Source organism: Leucopleurus acutus, assembly GCF_964270905.1.
Source record: "Leucopleurus acutus genome assembly, chromosome: 18".
Classification (NCBI taxonomy): domain Eukaryota; kingdom Metazoa; phylum Chordata; class Mammalia; order Artiodactyla; family Delphinidae; genus Leucopleurus; species Leucopleurus acutus.
Window position 1 is genome coordinate 7,025,358 of NC_139160.1, and position 15,742 is coordinate 7,041,099.

Consider the following 15,742-nt stretch of genomic DNA (forward strand, 5'->3'; position numbering starts at 1 on the left):
CAACTGATAGTTTTTAAAAAATCAAAATTACCACGTTATTATGCATGAAGAATTCAGAAAAAAATTGAAATGTAAGCCAAGACAAATACATGAAATCTAGCAAAATGGTCTGACTAAACTATGCAAACAAGTTTTGGCAATCAAAACACTAAGGTTTTAACGACTGCCCCTAGGACTTCGGGAAAAAAATAACTTACTGGATGGCAATAGTCTGCAAGATTATCTTAGTGGGATTATTTATTTCTTTGTTTTAAAAGTTCATGAATAAAAGGAAAGTTCTCTCATTTCAACTTTTAAGATGAACTAAATCAATTAGAATAAAATCATGATATCTCATGATTTTAACTCTTATAAATCTATGCCTCAGAGGAAAGGGGGATAATTGAAAGCATTAGATGAATACTGTGGTATATGGTTCTAAGTAGGGGGAAGAAATCTCTTAAGGAAGCTGCTAAGAGTTTAACTGTCAAAAAAGCTATATGTTATTTCTGGTTTTAAACTAGTAGTTGCTGTCCAAAATTCAAAATTCAGGATATCATCAAATACAAATTTTTTAAAGCTTGACTATTAAAGCAGAGGTTGCCCAATCAAAACAGGATAAATGTAATTTTTTAAAATTAACACTAGGAAAAAAAAAAAATTAACACTAGGCTACTCTACTTGTGACTAGATACATGGCCTCTCCTTTTCTGGCCTCCTTCTACGGTCTAATTCCTGCTGAAAAGAATGGGCATATCATATTTCTAACCTAATCTTAGCGTGCGTACAAGCACTCAACCTAGACAAGGAATGATTCTTAAATGTTCACTGTTCATTATGCACGATGTTATTTTGTTAATAAACAAGCTGTCTCGAAAGCCATAAAGATTTTGCTTTGTTTGTTTTGCATTAGCCACAAGAGAGTGGACTTGTTTAGAATACCAAAGCATTTATTTAGAATATGAAAGGCAAATTCAGCAAAAAACAATGTTTGAGCTGAGAAAAATCAAGGGTTTATCTGTTGAACATATTGAAAGAAAAGTGAAAACAAACTCAGAAGTCTAGAATGAAAAAGAGCATCTTATGCAAGCATGATGTTCTTTCCACCCTTCCAATGTAAAATACGGCCAGCAAAACAAATACTGAAAACCAGAGAAGCCACTTGGCAAAAGGATTCAAAAACCACAAAGCATGAGGTTATTCCCCCATAAAGCTCAATAAGCGATTAAATAGCTAGTAGAGGGAATGGTGAGGGAAGGGAAGGGAAAATTCAAACTATATAAGAGACTCTAACAGTAGTAGCTGAATTCTAAAGGTTTAGCTAGCAGATTCATTATTTAATCCAAAACCATAATTCTTAACAACAAATAATAGATCTGACACAAACCCAGTTTTGATGTTAAAAGCCAACAGATATAGGTCCCTCATGTTCAGAGCAAAGAATAGAAAAAACTAAAAAACAATGAACACTAGTGAGAAACAGAGCTCCTTCTACATTTTCTGTAAACAAGTTTCTACGATAGCACACTGGTTGCTTTCTTCAGCCCCCAATACTCTGGTTAGGGTGTGCATCTATAATGCATGGATATGTGGATATCAGGCTCTCTATGTAAGCTTTTCTTACTTCTCAAGTATATGTATGTTCTTTTGTGTCTTAAATTTTTTCTTTAAGAGAAAATCTCTCCAATGTAAAGTTCCAAACCTGTTTTTTAAAAAAATTCCTGGAATTTCTTCACATTTTATAAACAAAAATACCAGAAATGAAAGAGCTGACAGAAATTCAAGCAGATCCAAATTCAACCATCCACTTTTCGTATTTCTCCAAGTCTGCAGCAGACACAGACTTAGCAATTTTCTTAAGAGCCAATTCAAAGTCTCCTTTGGTAACAGGCATCTGAAGTTCCTCTTTAGAAAGTGCACGGATCTCCTCTGGACTTAGGCCATTGATTCGTCGTCTCATTGCCATTAAAGAGGCATCCCTAAAAATATACCAAAATCAGTGAATACTTATTGTTGCAAATGTTTTAAACATATTCAGTTGTGATCATGTTAAGGGAAAACATTCAAAAGATCATTTTATATGTTTTTACCATGCTGCTCAGAATTTTCCACTTCAGAGACATCCTGAGGGCTCAGGAAAGGTTAAAACAAGATGCAAAGGACTTAAACATAGAAAGTACTGTAATGAATCCTAAAAGTCTAGGTTGGGCTCAGATGGTACTGAATTTTCTTTTCCCCACTTGCTCCTCAAAGACAGCCCAGAAGTCTAGGAAGCTGAAGGAGAATTATGAAATACTGAATTGCATACTTGGAAATAAACATACAGCTAATGTTAACATAACTCAAATCTTATACCAGTTTGTCTACAACCTAATTAGAGGAGGTAAAGCCAGGAACCTCTCTCTCTCTGGAGCATGAATATATCTGAATACACTGGATGTGGAATTCCCTACATGGAATATTTGTGGGCAAGTGAAGAGAGAAAACCTGGCTTCTCTGGATCCTATTTTCAGCTCGTTCTGATCACTTGTAAATAATTACGCAGGTTAGGAAGAAGTGTACAACTAGTGCTCACGAAAAAGCTATTAGGCAGCCAAGCCAACCAAAACTTCACATTTTTATACATTTTTCTATGGTAACAGTAGAAGCTATTGTGTATACATTTTTCTATGGTAACAGGAGAAGCTATTGTGAGCTTATTGAGTGCCACTAAACTTACACGCGAATAGGACAAATACTCATAGAAAAAATGAGTAACACAGATGTTATGGTTTTAAGGAAAGGCTACTGATGTCAATTTAAGTATTGTTAGGGAAGTTAAGTACTAAAAACAAATCCTCTTCACTGAGAGATGTGAATTGTCTAAAAGTTATGATGTCACTAAACTGAAAGGGAAATTTATATATATATATACATATAAAATTGATCACCTTTGTTCATCTGCGTGTAGTAAAATAATGCCGACCAAAACAAAATGATATTATTTTATGTTGATGCAGCTAGTCTCCAATCTAGGGCTAAATTAACCTTAGGTTGTCAAAGCCATTTATGACCAAGTTGGGCAAAACAATTTCTTAAAAATCAAAGGCTCTAAAAGGTGAACTACAGTTGACCCTTGAACAACACAGAGGTTAGGGGTGCAGACCCTTGGCACAGTTGAAAATCCGGGAATAACTTATAGTCAGCCCTCTGAACGAGCGATTCCTCCTTATCCACAGTTCCAGATTCAACCAACCGCAGATCCTGTAGTACTACAGGATGTATTTAGTGAAAAAAATCCACACAGTTCAAACCTGCATCGTTCAAGGGTCAACTGCACACTGACTTTAAGACAAGTCCTCCTGATAAATCCATAACTAATGTCTAACGTCACAGATCATTAACAACAACAAAAAATACCTGCAAACGTTAGTTATATCAGCACCAGAATAGCCCTCAATCTTCTCTGCTATATCTTCCAGTTGAATATCAGGATCCAATTCAACCTCACGAAGATTGATTTTCAGAAGCTCAGTTCTTCCTTTTGCTGTTAGAAGATTTTTTTTGTTGTTATTATTAGATGTTTTACTTTACAAATCATTTTGATAAGAAATCACCTATTTAACATTCAGGAAAAGGAAAGTCAACAACTGTGAGTCCACTAATATTACTAATTCACTGCATGACTAGTGGAATCATTTAACTTCCTGTGTGCCTTGGCTGTAATAACTAATAATTGAAACAAAACTCAGAGTTTTCCTAATAGATTGTGAAGATATTTGCTATGAGAACAAAGGGTCTGAGATCCTTTATGAAAAATAAAAACATTAGTATTCAAGCACCAGAAATGCTTTTGTAAAAAAAATATTTAGCCTAGCTTTATGAAACTAGATTGCATGGAGTGTAACTCCTATGAGTTACTTTGCTCACCTTTTAGTATGACATAGGAAAAGATTTCCAGAACTCTAATCAGTATTTTTTAAAAATCCAGTTTTCTTTTCCTAGCAATCAGCAATTGGCACAAAACGCTTATTAATATATTTTTTACTTGGAGAGCCGGCCCACAGACATTTGCTGTTCCAATATGATTGAAATGTGTATCGAGTAAGCTGAAACAAACAGAATTTTTTAATAACCAATCTTGCTTGCTGTTTCACCATCAGTTTTTGTGACAAATCTGCTTCATATAGCACACTAAGGTAATGCAGAATTAGCCTGGATCCGGCTCTCTACGATTTCCTGATATACAAAACGAAATTTAAGTTTCCCACTTTTTATCTTGAAAAATTTTAAATCTTCAGGTAAAAAAAAAAATAGTGAACACTCATTTACCTTTTCTCTAGATTCACCAATTGTCAACATTTTGCCATTATCACTCCCTTGCCCTCTCCTCTCATCCCCACTCTCATTTATGAACTGAGAGCTAGCTATAGGCAACACAACACTTTACCTTGAATTCTTCAGCATGTATCCCCTAAGAACAAAGGCATCCATACAACCATCACACTTAACAGGAAATTTAACATTGGTGCATTGGTCTCATCTAATACACAGTCCAGATTAAAATGTCCGCATTTGTCCCGGGCCTTTATTACTTTCTTAAAAACCATTACACGTTACATTAAAGTTATTGTCTCTCTTTAGTCTTCTTCAAACAGTTCCCCAGTGTTACTTTGTTTTGTCTTTCATGACATTGACAATTCCCCCCAAATGATCTTACAGAGTTAAGGCATTCCAATGAAGACCCCAACAGGTCTGTTTGTGGAACCTGACAGGCAGATATGAAAATGTTAATGGAAGGAACCAAGAATAACCAAGACACTCTGGAAGAACAATAGCAAGGCAGGAGGAACTGCTCTACTACAAAGCAATAGGATGCAAATCTGTCTAACACTCTTGCAGAGAGAGACAAGCAGATCCGTGACACAGAATGGAGAGCCTAGGAGCAGAGCAGAGCAGAGCATACGCTATGGACGCCTGATTTGTGACACAGGTGGTTCGGGGCAGTAGGAGAAAGGAGGGTCTTTTCGATAAACGATGCCAGAACTGACTACTCACAGAGAAAAAATGGGACTGGGTCATCCTCACCATACATAAAAATCAGTGCCGGATATATTACTGATCTAAACATAAGATGCAAAATTATAAGCATTTTAGAAGATAAAACAGGAATCTATCTTAATGACCTCACAATAAATATTCTTAAGATACATTAAAAAATCGACTACATGGAAAAAGACGGATAAACTGACCCCATTAAAATTAGGAACGCCTATTCATCAAAAGACACTGTAAAACAGTGAAAACACACAATCTACAGAGTTTGAGAAAATATTTACACCAGATTTAACAAAAAACTTATATCTAGAATATTTAAGGACTTCCTACAAATCGATAAGAAAATGTCAGACCACCTAATAGAAAAATGGACAAAAAACTTGAACAAATATATCACAAAATCAAAATGGCCAATCAATAAAGGAAAAGATGTTCAAATTCTTTACTAATATAGGAAATACAAATTAAACCGCAATAAGCACTGCACACCGAAAGACTGGTACGCATTTAAAAGTCTGACAACACCAAGTGATGGAAAACTGTGAAACAACGGGAACTCTCATACATTGCTGGCTGGGAGGAGTGTAAACTGAAGCAACCACTCTGGAAGACAGCCTGGATTTATCCACTGATGTTTCAGCTGTGCAACATGACCTAGCAATTCACTCCTAGGATGGAATGCTCCATCCTGGCCTAAAGAAACTTAGGCACTTGCACCATTATACATGCAGAAGAATGTTCATAGCAGTATAAAAGCCTAAAACTGGAAATAATCATAACGTCCATCAAAAAATATGATGGATAATTGTGGCATAATCACATAATGGATGTTATGGGCTGAACTGTGTCCCCTGCTAAATTCTTATGTTGAAGCTCTAACCTCTGATACCTCAGAATGTGACTGTATTTGGAGACAGGACCTTTAAAAAGGTAATTAAGGTAAAATGAGTCAGATGGGTGGGCCCTAATCCAATATGTCCTAATCCAATATGTATCTTTACAAGAAGACTAGGACACAGAGACACACAACATGAGGAAAGACCACATGAGGACATTAAAAGAAAATGGCCACCTACAAGCTAAGGAAAGAGGCCCTAGAAGGAAACCAATCCTGCCAACACCATTCATCTTGGACCTGTGGCCTACAGAACTGTGATAAAATAAGTTTCCCTTGTTTAAGTCACCCAGTCTGTGGGTGTACTGTGTTATGGCAGCCCTAGCAAATGAATACAATGCAACAGCACACCGCCACAAACACGAGCTGCCTCTACGCGTCACAACATGGATGAATCTTAAAATCACACTGAGCAAAATATGCAAGCTACAAATGAACGCAATGTGATTCATTTATGTAAAGTTTAAAAGGAGGTAAAACTGTGTGTGGGGATACATTACTAGGTGATAAAATTGTACGGAAAAACAATAAATTATTTCCCTAGAAGCAGTGACAGTGATTACCAGCAGGAACTGGAAGGGAGTTGTGCCGGGAAGGAACATACTGCGGAGCGCGGAGGCCTGACACTGCTCCACTTCCTGTCCCAGCAGGTGCTTCGACGGTTGTTTGCTTTGCCAATTACTGGATAAATTGGACATTTTAACAGATTATTTTGTATTTGAGTTATATTTCACTCACACTCTCTCACACACACACACACACACACACACACACACACACACACGCTTGAAGTAAGATGGAGCAAAGCAACGCAAAGAGCAGCCAGGGTGAAAAGAGAAGCAGCAAGCAGGCAGGATCTGCGTGTGACTAGAAATTGTGACCTCCAGAATCCCTTCACCTCGGGAGCTCCTATCCTTGACCATCTTCAGCCACAGGCACCCCCCTGCAGTGAGCATGGGTACCCACAGGTGGTGCGGGCCCAGGAAGTCCTCCACTTAGGTGGTCAGCCAGAGGGGTGTGGGAAGAAAGATGGGGAAGGGAGGGAGCTCACAGGGCCACTGCTGCACGAGGCGCTCGTGCTCCGGATGCCGCAGGGAAAGCTCCAAGTTCAGCCCAAGAGCTCCACACATAGCAGGTGGATGTTAGTGAACGAACATCACTTTGCTCTTTCAGTTCCCATGGTAGAACACCACTGTATTTGCAAATCAAAACGTTTTACCATGGCCTGCCCGAAGAACTTAAAGCATCAAGTTTAATACAACGCATTCGCCCCCAGAAGCAAAGTTCTTTTTTTTTTTTTGGGGGGGGGCGGTATGTGGGCCTCTCACTGTTGTGGCCTCTCCCATTGCGGAGCACAGGCTCTGGACGTGCAGGCTCAGTGGTCGTGGCTCACGGGCCCAGCTGCTCCGTGGCATGTGGGATCCCCCCGAACCGGGGCACGAACCCGTGTCCCCTGCATCGGCAGGCGGACTCCCAACCACTGCGCCACCAGGGAAGCCCGAAGCAAAGTTCTTGACAGTCGACTTAAATGAACTTTGGAGCATAAAGCTGCTCATAAGTGAGGGCTGGTGGGACTGAAGCTTAGTAGGAAGCATCCTCCTCTTCCCTAGTAACTATGATTTGGAAAAGATAACTTTTAATACTGGTTGTATCAATGATTTGTCAGAAGATTCTAAGCAGGATTTATCATCTCTATAAAACTGAATTAATGATATGTAATAAGCTTATGAAAGGATTTAACGAGGGGTTAATGTGTTAACAACAGTATAAAGAACTGCCAATGCTACATAACCAAGTTAATACACATTTGAAATTTAAATAAACACTGTTAGATGGATCACACAACTTCTTCTTGAGTACTGGAGGCAGTCCAGCACGACTGATAAGGAGTGTGTGCTGTGCGGCCGCATGGCCGGGGTGCACATCCCTGCTCTGCCGCACTGGGCAGGATACCTAACTGCTCGGGGCCTCAGTTTCTCATAAGTAAAGATAAGAACAGAATCTACCTCACAAGCCTGATGTGAGGGTTAAATGAGCTAATACACGTAAAGCCCAGTCCACAGGCAGCGCTCAGTAAATGGCAGTCGCCCCATCACGCACACCACCTTCAGTCAATCAACAAACAGGATTAGCGGGAGACAGAGAAAAGCCAGATCCCTTCTATTAAGGACCACCTGGGGGTTAGACAGCACAGAGGAAACACCCAGGGGAGTGAAGTCCACACAGGGAGAGAGACCATGGCAAAGAAGACTTCATAGAATTGGTATGCTTTCATGTCAACTTTGAAAAATCAATAAAATTTAAATACAAAGGAAGAGGGAGAACAATCTGGGAAATGAGAGCACCATAAATTATGACATGGAAGCAGGAAGAAGCACGAATGAAAAAAAAGGTAAGTAGAAAAGTACAACACAGTATTAAGAAATGCAAATAGACACAAATAGGATAGATAAGGTATGAACTTACAGTTTAAAAAAAAAGTACTCTGACCCTGATGGGGTAGGAAATAAGAATCACTCAGAGTCTAAGAGACTCTGTGATGCCTTGGTGGTGTAGGGAGGTTAGCCTAAAAGCCAAACAACTAAATGAAGGGGCTGGAGAAGGAGTTCATTAGGCTGAGCAGCGGTTGCTGCCATAATGCAGATGCGTAAAGTAAGAAGAGACTTGGTACAAGGCCCAGCTCCACCCGTGCCTGTTACCTGACTTCTTCCATCTGTTGACTACCGCAGATTGTATTTACCAACACGGTGCAAGAGCCTCTCCTCCCACACACGCTTCTACAATGGGGCCTTCCACTCCTCCACCCAGAGGTAGTCTGATCCCCCTCCTCTTGAAAATTCGTGGGCTTGTAAATGCTTCAACCCAGAGTACAGCAGAGGTGACACTACGTGACCCCCAAGGCTAGGTCATAAGAAGCAATGCACCTTCCACCTTTTCCAGTGGAACAATCACACCTGGGGCCCTGACCTACCACGTATGAAATGTGACAAGCTGAGGCCACCATGCCTGAGGAAGCCCAGGCCACATGGAATAACCCCAAGTAACACAGAGGTGCTCCAGAAAGACAGCCCCACCTGAGGCCCCAGGCCTCAGCCACCAGGCATGGCGTGAAGACACTCCAGATGATGCCAGGCTCCAGATGTGGAGTCACCCTCAGCTGCTGATCTTCCAGTTGTGACCCAGACATCATGGAACAGACACAAACCATCCCTGTGGTGCCCTATCCGAATCCCTGATCCCAGAATCTGTGAGCAAAAGAAGACTGTTTGGAATGGTATGTTAAACAGCAAGAGTAACTGATACACTGACTTTTCTTGCCATCAAGTTCTAATTGCCTCGCAATCTTAAAGAAATCTGCATATTTATGTAAATTATATAACTTACAATATGCCTTTTGGGGTGGCTTTCCTTGTTTTATCTATTTTCATTCTTATACTTCTTGCCTTTTCCAACTAAAAATTGCTTTTCATGGTTGCTTTTGTTCATAAAATGTCCTTCAATTTTTTTACTTTAATATAATCTACTTTTCTTTCCATTAATTTTACCCTAGATTCCAAATCATTCTTTCAGTTCTCTCATCTTTCCAAATTTTCTTTATAGTTCTGTCTCTTCCAGACCCTTTTATCCCACCAGATGCTCCGGCCACAACAGCTGTCCATTCACTTTCAAGCAACCATGCCTTTGTTTCTGTTCTTCTCTATGGAAATTCAGCGGAAATGCAACTTCCTCCATGAAGTCTCCCCTAAGCACCTCAGCCCGAATTTACTATTCCACGTTTCCACCCCAAAAGTACTATGGGCAACTCCAGTATCACATGCTCCCTTGTTTCCCCGCTGTTAGGGGAGGTGTATGCCCCCTTCCAACCACACGGTGAGTTCTCTAAGGACAAGGATTGTACACTTTATATTCCCACAGTACCTAATAAATGTCTTTCAGAGAGCAAAGAGCTAAATAAACACCTGTGAAATTAATTAACACAGATAAAAGAAGAAGTTAGAAAGGGTGGAGTTCTAATTATGATTATTTGTTTGGGAGCCCTTTAGGAGAAAGCAATTTCTCAAGTTCTATGGTCATGAGGTACACACATTCAGACTAGTAATGAGCAAAGAGAAGCACCTAAAAGTCATTACCTATAATGACCATTACCTATAACATAACCTTTTCATAAAGGAAAACAAGTTTAGAAAAAATCCCAATAGTCAGCCAGGTCTATGTTCTTCTCCAATATTTCAAAGAAAGCTGAATTCCTATCTTTGTACCATAAAGTATATCTTTCTCCTCAACCCAAGCTTTCCTCAGCAGTTTATAAAATTCCTATCATCAATTATTTTTCTAACTATATTTTTTTCTGTCTGTTACAGTGAATTAAAGTTCAAAGTACAGAAGTTCAAATGATGTCAATTCAAGTAGTAAAGCTTTTATTTTCCCCATCAGTATTAATTTTTTATTTATAATCATTGTGCACAATAGCAAAATTAAAAGATTTCATATAAATATACTAGGTGTCATACACATATTTTGTTTAGAAAGCAAGGAAGAAGAGAAAAAAGGGGGAAAGAGAAAGGGAAGAAATTTATTAAATCGGGAGTGATAATAAACCACTCAAATTTCAAATCTTCATGTGACTAATAGAAGAGCAAGGCAGACACTAAGGAGCTGCTTCTGGGAGGAGTAATATTTCAGGACAGTTTGAATCACTTCCATTATTGCTTTAAATAAGTTTATTATTCTGTAAGCTCAATTAGTAAGTTAAGCATTATTTTAAGAAAATTTTTTCTGTTTAAGTAATGATATTATTAGAATTAACAGAATATGTAGTAGCAGCCAGGAAAGACAATACAAGATGTAATCTGTGAACTAGAAATCTACCAATTATTTATATACACCCTTGAGATCTAGTTGCAAAAGTGAATAAGGAATATTACAATAATTAAGTTTCAAAAGTCATAGGGGAGGCTATGACTTCTGGCCATCATTAAAAAAAAATGGTATCAGACTTATCCTTCTATGGTAAACAACTATTAAAATATAACAGGCAACTGTTTTCATGCATTAGTCAACAGACAGTAAAGGACTGCAAAGTGACTTTTTAAGTTCTGCCCATAATTTGAGTGCCTGCCAGAACAAATCTCAACACCGTTTAAAAGAAAACAACATAATCCAGACTCTCTAAAATGTAGAGCATACAATAAAAATTACTGAATGTGTGAAGAAACAGAAAAATGTGACCCATACACGAACAATTTTTTAAATAGCAAATAGAAACAGATGTTCCGCACGTTAGAATTAGCTGACAAAAACTATAAAGTAGTATATCAATTACCTATTTCAGAACAGCATATTATACTAAAACTTAGTGGCTTAAAACAACAAGTTATTACCCTCATGGTTTCTGTGCATCAGGAGTTTGGGAGCAGTTTAGCTAGAAAATTCTAGTTTAGGGTCTGTGATGGTTAATTTTATGTGTCAACATGGCTGGGCCACAGTGCCCAGATATCTGTTCAAACATTATTCTAGATGTTTCTGTGAGGGTGTTTTTGGATGAAATTAATATTTAAGTTGCTGGACTCTGAGTACAGCAGACTGTGCTCCATAATGTGGGTGGGCCTCAATCTATCAGCTGAAGGCCTGAACAGAACAAAAGAGGTCCCCAGAGCAAGAGGGATTTCTGTCAGCAGATGGCCTTCAGATAAAAAGGTTTAATCCTTTTTATGATCTAGCCTTGGAAGTCATATGGCATCACTTCTGCCATATTCTTTTCCTTAGAAGCAAATCACTAAGTCCAATCCATTTTCAAGAGGAGGGGAATTAAGCTCCACCTTTTGGAGAGAAACATCTCAAAGAATTAAAGGAAAATATACAGAAAATCAATGATCAGATGAGGAATCCCAGCAAAGCAATGGAAACTATAAAAAACAACAACAACAAAACAGAAATGCTAGATTTGCAAAATGTCAATACATGTGAAATGAAAAATTCACTGGACAGGATTAAAAGCAGATTGGCCATGGCAGAAGAAAACAGTGTCAGTGAACGTGAAGACAAGTGAACAGAAACTACCAACCTGAGGAATAGAAAGAAAAAAGATTGAAAAAAAATTGTTAACAGAGTCCCGGTGATCTGTGCAGCAATATCAGAAAGTCCAACACACATGCAGGATAAATAAAAGGAAAACCCCACAGAGGTACATCATAGTCAAACTGCTGAAAAACAATGATAAATAGAATATTTAAAAAGTCAACTGTAGAGGACAAACACTCAAGAAAATACCAGCTTGTTTTCTATAGTTAAACATATACTCACAGGTATTTATCCAAGAGAAATGAAAACACATGTCTACACAAAGAACTGAACATGAATGTTTATAGCAACTTTACTTATAACAGTCCCAAACTAGAAATTATCTAAATATCCATCAATAAGAGAATAGATAAATAATCTGTGGTACGGTCATATAACAGAATACTACTCACCAATAAAAAACAATAACATCGATGAATCTCAAAATAATCATGCTGAGTGAAAAAAGCCAGTCACAAAATAATACATACTGTATCATCCTATTTATGTGAAATTCAAAACAATCTATAGTGACAAAAATCAGATCAGTGGTTGTCTGAGGTGGGAAGTGTTTTGGGGAGAGAAGAATGGACTGCAAAGGGGCACAAGAAATCCTTTCAGGATGAAAGATATGCTCTGCATCTTGATTGTGGTGTGTTTCATGGCTGTATGCAATTGTCAAACTCATCAAATTTTATGTGGATAAAGCTTATTATATATAAATTATTCCTCAATAAAGCTGAATTTAAAAAAATAACCAGAGGGAAAACGATATATTACATACAATGATAGGAATGGCAGCTGACCTCACATGCAAAAAACAATGGAGGCCAGAAGATTATAGAATGATATCTTTATAAGCACTGAGAGAAAAAAACAAAACAAAAAACAAACAAAAAGCCCTCTTCCAACCCAGAATTATTTATCAGTCAAAAACAGCCTTCAGAAATAAGAGTGAAATAAAGACATTTCAGAAAACAAAAACTGAATTTGATGCTACCAGACCTTAACTACTAAATGAAGTTCTTTAGACAAATGAGAGACGGACCCAGCTGGAAACTTGAACCTTAAAAAGGAAAGCAGAGCAGTGGATGCTAAATATGTAGGTAAACAGAAAAGACTACTATTTGTGCTCCTCTTAATTTAAGTTTGAGCTGACAATTTAAGCCCATTATATGTTTGGATTTACAATGTATGCAGATGTAAAATACATGACAAAATAGCACAAAGGCTGGGGGAGGCAAATGGTTCTTACATTTTACATGAAGTGGTACAATATTAGCTCTACAGTGACTGTAATAAGTTACAGATGCATATTGTAAATCCCTAGAGTAACTGCTAAAAAATATACAGTTAAGTATAGCTAAAACCCAATAAGGAAATTAAAATGGATACTAAAAAAGAGTCAACTATTAAGAGAAATTAAGAAAGGAGGTACAGAGTAACGAACAAACAAAAGGGACAAATAGCAAAATGGCAGACTTAAACATAACCATGTCAATAATTACATTATATTTCAATGGACAAAATACTGCAATTAAAAAGCAAAGATAAACTACACAAATAGTAAGACCCAATTATATGCTGTCTACAAGAACTGCACTGCAAATACAAACACGTACAAGGTGAAAATTAAAGGAAGGAAGCAGATGTATCATGCAAACAGTAGCAAAACAAAGATGGTGAGGCTATATTAATATCAAAGTAAACATCAAGTCAAAGGATTTAATCAGAGATGAAGAGATGTTTCATAAAGGTAGAAGAATCAAGAAGATATAATAATGATAACTGTTTATGTACCTAATGACAGAACTTCAAACTGCATGAAGCAAAAATTTACAGAATTAAAGTGAAAAATAAACAAATTCACAATCATACTTAAAAAGTTTAACCACCCACTCTCAATAATTGATAGAAAAAACCAGAGCAAAAAATCATTAAGGATCTAGAAGATTTAAACAATACTATCACAACAACTTGATCTAACTGACATTTATGGAATATTGTCTCAACAAGTGCAGAATAAATATTCTATTCAACTGCGGCTGAAACATTCAGCAAGATACACTATATGCTGAATCATAAAATCTCAACAAAATTCAAAAATTGACATCTTACAGAGTAGTTCTTAATTATAGTGGAATTAAATTAGAAATCAACAACAACAAGACATCTAGAAAATCCTCAAATATTTGGATACTAAACCACATACTTCTTTTTTTTTTCTTCAGCCTTGCCTCACGGCTTGTGGGATCTTATCTCCCCAACCAGGGATTGAACCCAGGCCCTCAGCAGTGAGAGGACAGAGTCCTAACCACTGGACCGCCACGGAATTCCCTAAACCACATACTTCTAAATAACTCAAGAGTCAAAGAAAAAAAGAAAAAGGAAAAATTTTAAATATTTCTAATTGAATAGTAAAGAAAATATAACAAAATTTGTGGGATGAAGCCAAAGCAGTGCTTTAAGAGAAATACAACCTTAAATGTTTATATTAAAAGAAAAAGAACAAAGGTTTAAAATCAACAGTCTAAGTTTCTAACTTCATAAAAAAAGAGAAAATTAAACTCAGGAGTATAAGGGAGAAATAAGAAGAGATAAAAATCAATGAAATACAAAACAGAACATTAACAAAGCAAGAAGTTGGTTCTTTGAAAAGATTAATAACACTGATAAATGTCTAGCAAGAATGATCAAGAACAACAGGGATAAAACACAAATTGCCTCTTCTAGGAATGAAAATTGAGCCATTATTACAGATCATATAGACGAAACAGAAATTAAGGTGTGTGGATTTGTACTGTGTCAACTTCAGTGAAGTTAGAATTTCACTTCTCAGAATTCTCTTCATTACATAGTTCTGGGTTAGTGGGGACCACATCAGTCATTATGGACAAGATGTGAAAGGCAGAACTGAAATCAACTCAGAAAGTTAGTTCAGGGCATGAAGAGCATTTGCAGTTGAGGCCTATTGTCGCTTGTCTGCCGGCTCATCTTTTTAGTGAGGGGCAGCACCTGGGCCTCCAACTCTTTCCAGCTCCTGTCAGATTTCCTCCTTCAGCTTGACTCCTAAGCCAGGTGTACCTTTAGTACTCTTACAAAGAGTGCCAGCTTCTTCTAAAGGACACCCCAATCATCAAAGTTGTAACTCTTAGAGGCAATGAGAGCCCAGTGTGGGTTCCAGTGTATCCTCATGAGTTCCAGCTCATCCCCACAGGTTACAGTTTGTTCTTGTTTCTACCATTTCATCTTCTCTTCCTACTGCCCTCCCTACTGACTTCAGCCTCCAGAACCAGACATGAAATCAACAGCCTCACATAAACCATTTAGTCAGCTTCCATGTTTGTATTAGGTCAAATCCCAATAAACCTGACAACCTAGAGGAAAGGGACACATTTTTTGAAAAACACAAACTACCAAAGCCTACTCAATGAAAAATAGATAACCTGACAGGATAACCCTATGTCTAATTTTTTTTTAATCAATGGAACAGAACAGAGAATTCAGAAATAGACCCACATATATGCAGCAAAATAATTTTCAACAAAGGTGCCAAAGTAACTCAATGGAAAAATAAAACTCCTTTTAACAAGTGATGCTAGAACAACTCAATACACATATGAAAAAAATGAAACTCAACCCCCAATTGACACATATACAAAAAATTAATTCAATATGGATCACAGATCTAACTCTAATTTCTAAAGGAAAATATAGGAGAAAACCTTTGACTTCTTGTGGTAAGCAAAGATTTCTTAAGATACAAAAAGC

General features: G+C 37.5%; 1 protein-coding gene across 2 annotated transcripts in view; it reads right to left on the reverse strand.

Moving 5' to 3' along the window:
* Positions 1-695: 695 nt before the first annotated feature.
* KATNAL1 (katanin catalytic subunit A1 like 1) overlaps positions 696-15,742 on the reverse strand; it is a 62,033-nt gene continuing 46,986 nt past the window's right edge. For both annotated transcript variants that reach the window (XM_082859294.1, XM_082859293.1), the window contains 2 exons: positions 3,379-3,505; positions 696-1,958 (listed from right to left, as the gene is read on the reverse strand). In XM_082859294.1, the coding sequence (XP_082715420.1) occupies positions 1,760-1,958; positions 3,379-3,505 (326 nt within the window). In that variant the 3' untranslated portion in view covers positions 696-1,759. The remainder of the gene's footprint in view (positions 1,959-3,378; positions 3,506-15,742) is intronic.